The sequence below is a fragment of the Hyla sarda genome, chromosome 5 (genome assembly GCF_029499605.1).
Source record: "Hyla sarda isolate aHylSar1 chromosome 5, aHylSar1.hap1, whole genome shotgun sequence".
Lineage (NCBI taxonomy): Eukaryota > Metazoa > Chordata > Amphibia > Anura > Hylidae > Hyla > Hyla sarda.
The window spans coordinates 271,282,570-271,296,398 of record NC_079193.1 but is presented as its reverse complement, the minus strand read 5'-3'; the positions used below and the strand labels follow the sequence as shown (position 1 = coordinate 271,296,398).

At 41.6% G+C, this 13,829-nt stretch overlaps 1 protein-coding gene across 2 annotated transcripts in view; it reads left to right on the top strand.

The window, feature by feature from the left end:
• The window catches only part of LAMA3 (laminin subunit alpha 3), a 241,209-nt gene that overhangs the window by 32,031 nt on the left and 195,349 nt on the right, over positions 1 to 13,829 (top strand). For both annotated transcript variants that reach the window (XM_056521739.1, XM_056521738.1), the window contains exons 4-6: positions 3,057 to 3,175; positions 8,938 to 9,108; positions 13,617 to 13,714. In XM_056521739.1, the coding sequence (XP_056377714.1) occupies positions 3,057 to 3,175; positions 8,938 to 9,108; positions 13,617 to 13,714 (388 nt within the window). The remainder of the gene's footprint in view (positions 1 to 3,056; positions 3,176 to 8,937; positions 9,109 to 13,616; positions 13,715 to 13,829) is intronic.

The window sequence follows — 13,829 nt, the reverse complement described above, 5'->3', positions numbered from 1 at the left end:
CCTCAACCGTTTTTCTCCCAAATCTGTTCCTCCCACTCCTGTTTCTGGCTCCTCGGACATCTTCTCGGTCAAAGAAATTTTAGCTGCCAAAAAGGTCAGAGGGAAAAATTTTTTTTTAGTGGACTGGGAGGGTTGTGGTCCTGAAGAGAGATCCTGGGAACCTGAGGACAACATCCTAGACAAAAGTCTGCTCCTCAGGTTCTCAGGCTCTAAGAAGAGGGGGAGACCCAAGGGGGGGGGTACTGTTACGCCGAGCGCTCCGGGTCCCCGCTCCTCCCCGGAGCGCTCGCTTCACTCTCCCCGCGGCAGCGCTCCGGTCACGTCCTCTGACCCGGGGCGCTGCGATTCCGCTGCCAGCCGGGATGCGATTCGCGATGCGGGTAGCGCCCGCTCGCGATGCGCACCCCGGCTCCCCTACCTGACTCGCTCTCCGTCTGTTCTGTCCCGGCGCGCGCGGCCCCGCTCCCTAGGGCGCGCGCGCGCCGGGTCTCTGCGATTTAAAGGGCCACTGCGCCGCTGATTGGCGCAGTGGTCCCAATTAGTGTGTTCACCTGTGCACTTCCCTATATCACCTCACTTCCCCTGCACTCCCTTGCCGGATCTTGTTGCCTTAGTGCCAGTGAAAGCGTTCCTTGTGTGTTCCTTGCCTGTGTTTCCAGACCTTCTGCCGTTGCCCCTGACTACGATCCTTGCTGCCTGCCCCGACCTTCTGCTACGTCCGACCTTGCTTTTGCCTACTCCCTTGTACCGCGCCTATCTTCAGCAGCCAGAGAGGTGAGCCGTTGCTAGTGGATACGACCTGGTCACTACCGCCGCAGCAAGACCATCCCGCTTTGCGGCGGGCTCTGGTGAAAACCAGTAGTGGCTTAGAACCGGTCCACTAGCACGGTCCACGCCAATCCCTCTCTGGCACAGAGGATCCACTACCTGCCAGCCGGCATCGTGACATGTACTAATTGACAGATTGCCCCAATTTCTTTGCGATCCTCCTGTATAATGTATAGAAGTGGCCGGCCGCTATTCTATGGTCCCCTGCACCGCCATATATATATATATATATACACCTATTCATATTTCCCTCAGAGAGCAGTGATTGGCCAGATGGTTCCAGCCAATCACAACTCTCTGTGGGAAATATGAATAGGTGTATATATACGTCAGTGCAGGGGACCATAGAAGAGTGGCCGCCCGCATCTATACATTATACAGGACGATCGCATTGGGTGTCAGAAGTGACACTCGCTGCGATCTGTCTATTAATGCAGGTACTACAGCTCCCAGCATGGAGCAGAATGTGCTCCATGTTGGGAGTAGTAGTACCTGCAGTTAAGGACAGATCACAGCGGGTGTCACTCCTGACACCCAATGCGATTGTCCTATCTATTGCAGAGATGCGGAGCGGCTCTGTACAGCGCTCGCATCTCTGCACTATACTCCAGCCGGCCAGCTATGTGAATAGAATTCACATCACTGATTCATATTTCCCTCTGAGAGCTGTGATTGGCTGCAACCATCTGGCCCCACTCTGGGTGGAAAATATGAATGAGTGAGGTGAATTTCTATTCACATCACTGGCCGGAGTACAGAGCAGAGATGTGAGCGCTGTATTGAGCTGCTCTGTATCTCTGCAATAGATAGGACGATGGCATCGGGTGTCAGGAGTGACACCCGAGGTGATCTTTCTATTAGTACAGGTACTACTACTCCCATCATGGAACAGTCTGTTCCATACTGGGAGTAGTAGTACTACCTAAAAAATGTTAAAAAATAGAGAAAAAAAAAGTGAAACACACACATTTTATTAAAAACTAATTAAAATCTTGTTATAAAAAAATAAAAGTGTTGTTAAATAATTTTTTTCCCATCCATGCTGCATCATTTATTTATTTATTTCCGTACCCAACAAATTTTTAAAAAAATGCCAAAGGGGCTAAAAATGCAATTTCCACTCAAAGGCAAAAACTCCAGAAAAAACACCGGAAAAACTGGCAACGTAGGAAAAAGCTGTGGCAGTTTTTCTGGCGTTTTTGCTGGCATTTTTTTTAAGTGTAAACAAAAAAAACAAGTGGAAACCTAGCCTTAGAGTGAAATGCATTTCCCCATTCTTTTTTCATTAGAATTTAAAGAGAAACACAATAGAACATGAGGCTCCTAATGTTTCCTCTAAAACTAGCCATATCATAGAATTAGCTGCCTTCCTATAGGGAGAACATATTGTGTATTGCTAGCATAGACCTTTGTAGCGAATGAGCAGAATAGTTAGGGACCTAAGAACTGTGCCACCAAACCGGACAATTAAAAAACCCTGGTATGTGACATGGGACAATATAGATAATATAATGATAACCCCCATAAAAAGTCTCTCGGCCAGTCTAGTGTGCTGATATATCCGACAGTGACACATTTAAGTATGAAAAAAGTTTTTGGATTGTGTGCAGCTCACAGCTAAAAATGACTGAGGTTAACTGGATACGCACCTTTACCCTCTGGTGCAGTAAACTGTATATAATTGGATCAATAGAGTTCCAGTCCTCAAAGTAATCACTAGGTCATAAAATGTTAGTTTAGTTGGTATGACTGTCCATAGTATATCTGGGTGTATCCACCAGAATATTTGGAATATTTCTGTGAACTACAGGTCTATAAAAATACTGGATGACAGTATAAAGTTGTTTGCAGTAGATATATCAGAAAATGTCATCATTTAAAATGTCATAATAATATTTCACATGTTGGTTGAGCAATGGCTGGAAAATATTTTGATGTTACTTTAATACATAATCCATTACTTATGTCTATATTCACTTGTCTTAACTTGTCTTCTACATTCTGGAAATAAAGTAAAAAGCCTTTGTCTCACCCCTTATGTTGCTACAATACCAATGCCAGTTAATATACAAATGCAAAAAATAAAATTTTTTGTAGGAATCGTGTATTTATTGTTATGATTCTGGTAATTCCATTATTGTTATTACATCCACTACTAGCAACAAAATTATAACCCTATGTAGACTTTTGCTATGTCAAACCAATAATGACATGGGCTTATGTTCCAGATTCAAAACATGACTGCTTACATCATTTTGGAAAGGACGCAAAGCAGCCCATTACTAGAGACGATGATGTTATTTGCACAACAGAGTACTCACGCATCGTTCCTCTTGAAAATGGAGAGGTAGGTGTAAAGTGAAGATGTGTCATCGTTTTGTTCTTGATAATACCTGTCTTGTTGGAGACAGTGTGACATATGTACAGATATTCAGTGTCTGAAGAAAAGTAATTCAAAGGGGTACTCCTTGCTCAGCATTTGGAACAAACTGTTCTGAACGCTGGAGCCGGCATCGGGAGCTTGTTACGTCATAGCCCCACCCACTCATGATGTCACGCCCCCTCAATGCAAGTCTGTGGGAGGGGGTGTGACGATTGTTACACCCCCTCCCATAGACTTGCATTGAGGGGGCGTGACATCATGAGGGGGTGGGGCTATGACGTAACAAGCTCCCGACGCCGGCTCCATTGTCTTGAATGCTCCATAATATTGTCTTTTATGATCCATGTGGTTGCTGTAAAGCATTGCTGTATATATGTCAAGACAGGGGTAGGGATGTGTAGCCCTATTTTCCACCCACACCCCTTTCTCTACCTATTTGGACGATCCAAGGAGATCATTGCCGAAGCTGGGCCACCACCAAGAGCAGAGCAAAAGTTCTGGCAAAATGGCTGCCCTCATATTAATATGCAAAGAAATGTAAAAGAAATTACAATAAAAAAAGAAGAATATGTTTAGTATCTGGATTTTCAAATAGGTTATTTGCAACTTGTCCTTATGCAGCTCCCTAATATTTTAGGCAAAGTACCCCAAAGATACTTTGTCAGGTAAGATCCAACGTGAAAGCTGAGTTACCAAATCGCATTAAAGTTAGCAATCTCCTGTATGGGGCCCTGGTACTGCCACAGCTCTTCCTTTGCAGGAGGCGTGTGGGCCGCAGTATGACGCCACCTCCATGTATCTCTATGGGAGAGGCGAAGATTCAGCACTTGTGCATCCCCGCCTCTCCCATAGAGCTGAATGGAGGGTGAGTGTCTATCGACCTCTTAGTGAGGTAGACGACATGAGCATTACCGCGCAGAGCTGCGGCAGTGGGGGGGCGTGGGCCAAGCTGTCAAGCGGCAGATAGGGGATAAGTGTCTATGGCTGCAGTACTTCTTTAAGAGGAAATGGGATTGTCTGAATGGGAAATCCTATTCATATTTCACCTGCTCCTTCTGCAGTGCCAAAGTGATAGGAAGGATATTGCATCTCCATTGTAGTATGAACTGGAGAAGTTGTGAGAGTCCTCAGTGTTCAGGGTAGGGCTTGAAACGCAGTAGTCATTCTGCACTATGTTGGATGCTAGGCCTACTTAGCAAATCTCTTAAATTGTTTGTGAGAGAGCTGGGAAATGATGACCTCCTGCTTTCTTCACATTCTTGGACAGCCTTTCTGAATCTCAGGACATTCTGAATTTGAAAGAGCTGAATTTGAAAGAACAGCAGTAAATTGGCTAAATGGTAGCAGTAGGAGCAGAGCTTTGAGACTCAGCATCCTCATTGGTAAGCTGTGAGTATCTGTTCCCTACTGCACCACATTCTACCTGTAAAGGAACAGGCAACAAGTATAAATGATGTTCTGTAGAAATTCAATGTAAAAAATCTCAGTGTGGTTGTGCATGAAATATCAAGAATCCTGATGGAGTAGTGAGAGGTTGTACTCAGCTTCAAAGATCCATGCGGCGGGGTAGTGCCCTAGGCAGCTTACATCTAATCCCATTAAGCTTCATTGACAATAGTAGGTTTAAAGTGTTAAACTATAGATCTTATAAATATTTGTCCTATAGAAATATTTGTCCTAAAGAAAGTTCCCTTGACCCCAATGAAAAGTCCGCCCATCCTCCTTTTAAGGTGTAATACCAGGGGTAAGGTAATAGCTCCAAACTCTCTTTACCATTTGTGTTAAAATAATAGATGTAGAAACAGACGGGAAGCTCAAGATATTCCTGGAAAAATCAAACATCTGTTCTTGTCTTTTTGTTCCAAGCAAAGTAAATTGATTTTATGGCTCTTAGTAGACTTGCCAAAACTTGGGAACCACTCCTTTGTGTCAGATAATTATAGAAGAAAATGATTATCTTTCCATGCTTGCTGCTAGATCAGTAATAAAGTCATTTTAGCGTATAGGTATGTAATATGATAAGCATCACATGCAGAGAGATCAAATGCATGTTCTGACACTGCTGGTTAAGCTGTATATAGACAGGAGGCCTAAGATCTTGTCACGTTTCCTGTGAAACACAGCACTTCAGCCAAGTGGAGTCTTTTCTTAAGCAGTTATGCAGATAATGGATCATGGCACTCACTTACCAGCCATCACATACTAACAAAAATAAGTTCTTAAACTCCTTACATGTACTTTCCCTTTCCACATCTTACCCATGTCACTTTTTATTATGCTCCTTAACTAGTAGAGAAATGTCCACAGCAGTTCATACTCCCCTTATCGATGCAGGACGTAAATGTACTGCGGGCATCGGAGCGATGCCGGCATCATGTGCGGCAGGTCCCGGCTGTGGATCGCAGCCAGGGACCCGCCGGTAATGGCGGACACCCGCGATCCCGCGGATGTCCGCCATTAACCCCTCAGATGCCGTGATCAATACAGATCACGGCATCTGCAGCATTGCAGTCACTTAACAGGATGATCGGATCGCCCGCAGCGCTGCCGCGGCGATCCGATCGTCCTGCACGGCAGACGGAGGTTCCCTCACCTGCCTCCGCTGCCTTCCGGGAGTCTTCTGCTCTGATCTACCTTCCCGCAGACCAGAAGATGACCTATATTAAAAACGTAAATTGTCCCATTTTCCCTATTTTACCCCCAAAAAGTGTAAAAAAAATTATTTTATATACATATTTGGTATCGCTGCATGTGTAAATATCCGAACTATTAAAGTAAAATGTAAATGATCCCGTACGGTGAACGGCGTGACCGTTAAAAAAAAAGAAAAGTCCAAAATAGCAGCTTTTTTATAGCATTTTATTAAAAAAAAAATTTTGAAAAAATGTAATAAAAGTTTTGTATAGGCAAATATGGAATTAATTAAAAGTACTGATCACGGCGCACGGCCCTCATACCACCGCTTATACGGAAAAATTAAAAAGTTATAGCTCTTCAAAATAGGGGGATTTTAAACGTACTAATTTGGTTAAAAAGTTTGCGATTTTTTTTTAAGCGCAACAGTAATAGAAAAGTGTATAATCATGGGTATCATTTTAATCGTATTGACCAGAGAATAAAAACATGTCATTTTTACCATAAATTGTACGGCGTGAAAACAAAACCTTCCAAAATTTGCAAAATTGCGGTTTTCTTTTTAATTTCCCCACACAAATAGTATTTTTTTGGTTGCGCCATACATTTTATGGTAAAGTGAGTGATGGCATTACAACGGACAACTTGTCGCGCAAAAAACAAGCCCTCATACTACTCTGTGGATGAAAATATAAAAGAGTTATGATTTTTTGAAGGGGAGGAGGAAAAAACGGAAACTTAAAAATATAATTGTCTGAGTCCTTAAGGTCCAAATGGGCTGAGTCCTTAAGGGGTTAAAGGGGTAGTCCCGTGGAAAACTTTTTTTTTTAATCAACTGGTGCCAGAAAGTTAAACAGATTCGTAAATTACTTCTATCAAAAAATCTTAATCTTTCCAGTACTTATTAGCAGCTGTATACTACAGAGGAAATGGTTTTCTTTTTGGAACACAGAGCTCTCTGCTGATATCACCACCACAGTGCTCTCTGCTGACATCTCTGTCCATTTTAGGAACTGTCTAGAGCAGCATATGTTTGCTATGGGGATTTTCTCCTACTCTGGACAGTTCTTAAAATGGACAGAGGTGTCAGCAGAGAGCACTGTGGTTATGATACCAGCAGAGAGCTCTGTGTTCCAAAAAGAAAACAATTTCCTCTGTAGTATTCAGCAGCTAATAAGTACTGGAAGGATTAAGATTTTTTTAATAGAAGTAATTTACAAATCTGTTTAACTTTCTGGCACCATTTGATTTAAAATAAAATAAAAAGTTTTCCATGGGAGTACCCCTTTAACAATAGGTACGGCCCCATGGACTGATGGTCTTACTAACAATTATTATCACAATAGTCCACCATCCTGCCACCAGTTCTAACATCTAAAACAAAGCAGCAGAACTAAGATCAATCACTCTATAAAAGCTGTCTTACCCACACTCCATACAGTTCCTGCTTTCACCCGATGTTTTCTCTGAACAGGGGGGGAGGAAAGGTTGATCAGTTGCCCATAGCAACCAATCAGATCGCTTTTTTCATTTTTAAAAGGGCCTCTGAAAAAATAAGAAGCTAACTGATTGGTTGCTATGGGCAACTGGAAATGGTTTTCCATTACACGTTTTGATAAATCTGCCCTATACACTGAAGTCATAACTGATAGATTAATTTGCCTACTTTCTAAATTGCTCAGAAAAGACCAGATTTTATTACAGGTCGACAAATATCTAATGGGACTCACAATTTGGTAATGTGATATCATGAGACAAATCCTAGTAAATTCCATCTCTTCTTCTTGCTTTGGATGCAGAAAAGGAATGTGACCAGGGCCATTAGGAATATGTAGATGCTCTCCAGGTTCAGTTTTGAAGGAATTTTATTTTAATTTAGAATTTTGAATCCTTCCCTCACTTACTGGACTTTGTCCCAGCCTGTACTTCAGCAGGGACAAAGAGGATGCTGCAGCTGGACAGGATTATGTTCTGGATGGTATGGAGACCTCTAGTGGTCTTTTCTTTATAAGGCTGGATTCACACCACATTTTCACCCATACGGGACCGCATACGGCTGGGGGAGCTAAAACCGGGCGCTCCCGTATCCCTGCAATATGCCGCCCGTATGTAATTAATTTCAATGAGCCGACCGGAGTTAAACGCTGTTTTCGGTTTTCCCACCAGACCTAAAACCGTAGTGGACCACGGTTTTAGATCCGGTGGACATACAGGGCAAAAATGAGCCGACCAGGGTCAGCGTTTCACTCCGGTCGGCTCATTGAAATGAATTACACACGGGCGGGATACGGGAGCGCACGGTTTTAGCTTCCCCTAGCCGTATGCGATCCCGTATAGCTGAGAATGTGGTGTGAACCCAGCCTAAGCCATGATTTCTATAAAAAGGAAATAAAAAAATTTATGAATTACCTTAAAAAGGTTAATGTTTTGCCAAGATGTACAACATACAGTATAAAAAGTTTTTGATTCTGACAGTGCCCATTTAATACTAATAAATTATTTTAATATTGTGTTTTGTAAGCCAGAGAACCATGTTAAAGGGGTTCTCCACCATAAGGTGATTTTAGTACGTACCTGACAGGCAGTAATGGACATGCTGAGGAAGGATCTGCACTTGTCTTAGGGCTAAATGGCTATGCTGTGAGATTACTATAACACTGGGGCTAGCTTTTTGTGGACTGGTATTTCCTGTTTCAGATTTCTTTTTATGCCTACAAATCCCATAATTCCATTTTTCTCCCTCCCACACATCAGCCACCCTACCCATTGAAACATAAATGAGCTGCATCCATTCAAAAGACCTGTGGTTTTCAATCAGGGTGCCTACAGCTGTTGCATTAGTTGTAGATTGATCTCTCTCCCACCAAGCGATCCCTCCACCCACTGAAGCAGACAGGCTCACTGGCATCAGCTGACTAGTGAGTCAGGTCTCGGCCGCATTGCAACCTGGGAAAAATCTGAGAAAACCATCACACACAGGTACAGACACTATATTATGAACTACACTAACTTTACAGCCCCTGTAGCATAGTCAAAAAAAATCCTGAAATACCCCTTTAAGCTAAAACTGATAATTTTCTTATGAATTTCAGGTGGTCGTGAGGTTGGTAAGTGGACGGCCTGGTGCTAAGCATTTTACGGACTCACCTATACTAAGAGATTTTACAAAGGCTACCAACATACGACTGCGTTTCCTCAGGACAAACACCCTTCTTGGTCATTTGATATCTAAAGCAGAAAATGATCAGACTGTAACACGGAGGGTAAGTACCATTGGATTAGTGTATTTGGTTTTGTGATCTCTGAATATTTTCATTATTTATAGAAGACAGAATCCCACATAAGTTCACAGGTAAAGTTCTTAAAATAAGGATACAGTGGTCACTCAAGTTACAATATTAATTGGTTCTGGGATGACCATTGTATGTTGAAACCATTGTATGTTGAGACCAGAACTCTATGGAAACCTGGTAAATGGTTTTAAAGGCACCAAAATGTCATAAAAAAAATAGGAAAAACTGAGAATTAAAGAAAAATAAGTAGATAACTAATATAGATAAAGCAAGTCCTTACATATAAAAGTAATTAAGATCTGCTGGGTGCTGTAAATCACTGTCTATGTCAGTGTTTCCCAAGCAGGGAGCCCCCAGCTGTTGCAAAACTACAACTCCCAGCATGCCCGGACAGCCTCTGGCTGTCTGGGCATGCTGGGAGTTGTAGTTTTGCAACAGCTGGGAGCACCCTGCTTGGGAAGCACTGGTCTATGTAGAGGACAGGAGCTTCTTTGGGGTCCTGTACAGTACACACAGTGGGGGACATGTATCAATAATGGTGTTGCAATGTGTGATTTTATGTATTTTTTTTGTGTCAAATGGAGCATATTTGCGCCAAAATTATCAATTGTCGTACACAAGTTTGTAATTTTGGCACAAATGTAGCCCTACAAAAGGCGCAGACCCCAGAATTCCAGGCAGTAAATCTGACTTTGGGACATTCTATTGTTGTAGCTATTTTCTCTGTCACTTTATTCACGGTGTAGATTTGCGCCTAAATGAAGGTATTTGCGCTTAAACTTGCGCCAAATCAAAAAGTCGCAATTAATGAATTCCAGACCAAAGAATGATTGTAACTAAAATCACGACTAATAAAGTGAAATCAGTGATTTTGTTCTAAACCATGTGGCGCAATTGTTTGTCGCAAAAAATGACATAAAGGAAAAATTGCGACAAATCACAGACAAAAAAACAGGATAAAAAGCTTCATACATATCCCCCAGTGTCCTAAAAAAGTAACATGGAGCCACTCTCACCTGGTGTCCAAAAGAGCAGCTAATCCTGGCCCAGATAAAGAGTAGTACAGAACATGTAATACCTACCTGTACTGTAGGGGGTGCTACCAGACACCAGGCAGTGCATACGCTTCAGTAATACAGGAGTTTTACCAGTGAATGCCCATTCTGATTGGTCGGTTCTTCCAGCCATTGACACGTCTCACAAATCTGGACTGTCCATAGCAGTGTATGTTGAGTCTGGTTTCAACTTACAATGGTCCAGAATAGACCATTGTATGTTGAAACTATTGTATGTTGAGGCCATTGTAAGTTGAGGGATCACTGTATAGGGAAAGATTTATCAAAACCTGTGCAGAGGAAAAGTTGCTGAGTTGCCTATAACAACCAATCAGATCGCTTCTTGCAAAGGCCTTGTTAAAAATTAAAGAAGCAATCTAATCAGTTGCTATGGGCGACTGGACAATCTGCACAGGTTCTGATAAATCTCTCCCATACTGATTTTCAAGTACTTTACACAAAGCCACTGCCACATGTGTTTCAAGAGAAGATGGCCTGTATGTGTAAGGCTGGGTTCACACTACGATTTTCAAATACGGTAACCGTATACGGTTTTCCACAAAAAAAACCTATATGACCCTATCCGAAACCGTATGCATAGAGAATGCATTGTAAACCATATTCCAAATGTTGTGTACGGTTTTGCCTCTGATACGGTTTTGCCGATTTTTCAACCGTAGGCAAAAACTCTGTCGACCACGTTTTTGCCTCCGGTTGGAAAACCGTATGCGAACCGTATGCGGTTCTTTTAACATTGTTGTCTATGAGAACCGTACACAGAATTTCAGAATACAGTTGCACATGGTTTTTCTTATCTGTTTTTGGAGTTGACACATGCGCAGAAGGAATTTCAATAGAACAATAGTAACTTTATTAAATTGCTTGAAAACTAATTCCAACAAAATAGCAAAACCGTTGGCAAAAACGGATGCAAACGGATAGGACAGTACATACGTTTTGGAACCGTATACGGGGAAAAACTGTATTTTGAGTCATATGGTTGTATACGGTTGGATACGGTTTTTGCTATACGTTTTTTTAGCGGAAAACCGTTTTCGGTAACCGTATTTGAAAAACGTGGTGTGAACCCAGCCTAATATATGGTGGAACTGATAATATGTCAAAGGAAAGCTGGTCTGTATAAAGGACTTGTCTTCTCAAAGTGCTGTTTTTTTTTGGAGAGATTTCATTGTATATAAAGTAATCTACAGTAATAAATAACTAACTAACATTTTAATGATGTTGTAGTCTTCAAGATATCATATAATGCCAAGTGTCACAGGAGCCAAGCCGTTGAATGTTTTAGGTTTCAAATTTGATCTTATAATATGCAGTGGTCTCTTAACATACAATTTCAATTGGTTCCGGGATGACCATTGAATGTTGAAACCATTGTATGTTGAGTACATAATTCTATAGAAAACTGGTAATTGGTTCAGAAGTGCATGAAATGTCAACCCAAAATAAGAAAACTTAAAGAATGAGGAAAATAATCACAATATATTGTGTATTGTGAACAAAACTCCTTTTTTACTATTGAGTTGAATCGATTTTAAGTTGTGAAAAAGGCTGTTTTTGGGGTGTTTTTCACTCGTAAAACAGAAGTTTTTGTGGGTGTAAAAATAAGCAAAATACTTTAATGGAGAGATTTAGGAAGGTTTTAATAAATCTCCCCCATTGTGTTGACATGGCCGAAATAGAAAAACTAGTACTACTAATCCTAGCATGTCCAGGCCATGCTGGAAATTGTAGTTTTCCAACACAGAGGAAGAGTGGATTGTATTGAATATGTGTTGTACTGTACAGTACATGCCTGGTTCTGAGTGTTACTAGCAGTAACTGTAGGGCTGTACAGCACTGCTGGAACTAACAGACTTTAGGGTGGCATTGCAAACTCTAGTGACTGTGACTGTCTCTAGGAAGTGGGTGGGTGGCTTAGCAGGACACACAGCGATCCGATGATGCAGGCTCATTTGACATTGATGTGAATAAGAGCAAGGAGGAGGAGGAAGTCCCAGGGCTGGGGGTGGCTGCTGACCGGACACGAAACTTGGAACATCTGGAGACACAGGGAGAAACTGTCATTCACTGGGTCTCTACTACACATTGGCCCTCATTTACTTAGAAAATCGGGTTGTAAGTCTATCTTGCTTTCTTACCCGACTGCTTTTCTCCACTGGTATTTATTATTATGTTGCATCCTGTTTGTCGCACATGGGTTTTGTTGGTTTTGGTTTCCAACTCCTTGTCGGGAAAAAATCCACAACAGTTCAACAAATTCGGGTTGGAAACCTTTATAAATACGTGGGAAAGCTCAGAAATGTCGGGTTATGCCCCTTTTTCGGGTTTGGGAGAATCCACATCAGGTCCGTCGGGAAAAAATGTCGCATTGTGTCGAAGACTGGCGCACGATGTCTGCGACATGTCGCAGACAAAGATGCGCCAAAAAAACCCGACAAAACAAGTTGGGTTTAGAATAGTAAATGAGGGACATTGTGTGCGGCGGTGCGCAACATTGGGGAACTAAAGCAGCTTTGGGGCAACTGAAGTAATTAGCTCCACCGAAATGCTGTGTCTATACAGTAATGGCCCCGACCTATTGTAAGCCGATGCTGTATTCAGCTTACAATGGCCTCTGAGAGGTCATCATGAGTTGAATTAATCATACGGCGGGAGCATCGTATGTTGGGGGGATCACTGTATTGTCTAGTTTTAAAATCTTGTAATATTGTATAGTTTGAATCTTGTCTTATACTATGGCCAGCTTTTCATAATGCAGCCTTTGCATTCAGTTTATAGTTAAAACTATACTTTTTAGAGTTTTTATAGTTTTTTAACGCCTCCTAAAAGGTTATTGTGCAGAGTCACTGCTGATAATTCACATGCAAAAAGTAGAGGTATAACATTTCAGCACATTTCCTCCAAGTCACGATTAGAGGCCTTTTAAAGGGGCCTCTAATCGTGACTTGGACTGCAAATTGTACAGTGAAGGAATGTCATTTTTGGATACAGCAGGCTCTCAGGAGTCCAGAAATATATTTAAAAAAAATCTGTTTAATAGAAAATTGGAAGGCATCATTTCTCAGCTATTACTACCTGTTTTCTGTGGTTGGTTCATAAATGCTAAGACAGATAAAGAAAAAGGAACCTAATGGAACCTGATAAGGAACCTGAAGGAGTTTAGGAACCTGTACACAGGGAGTAGAGCTTTTTGTAGGCACCTGAGTGGCTGCATAAAACAGCCGCTGTTTGGTGCATTATATGGATGGTGCTGGAATATCCTCCTTTAGATAAAAAGTTTTGCATTTTTTGGGTTCTCTTCTTATTAATTTGATTATTTGTTGACTTAAGAACTGCTTATTTAAAAACATTAAATATATTTTTAAACAATAGTTAAATATATATATATTTTATCTTTCCTAGTATTACTATAGTATTAAGGATATAAGTATTGGAGGACGCTGTGTATGCCATGGTCATGCCAATGTTTGCAATGTACGGAGTTTTGGCAACCAGAACCTGTAAGTAACATTTATTATTCATAATTAACCCAGTTCTGATTTATTGCTCCAAAGGCTTTGGACATTTATGTATACATGTCCTTTTCAAGAGGGCCATTCAGAACTACATTACAAA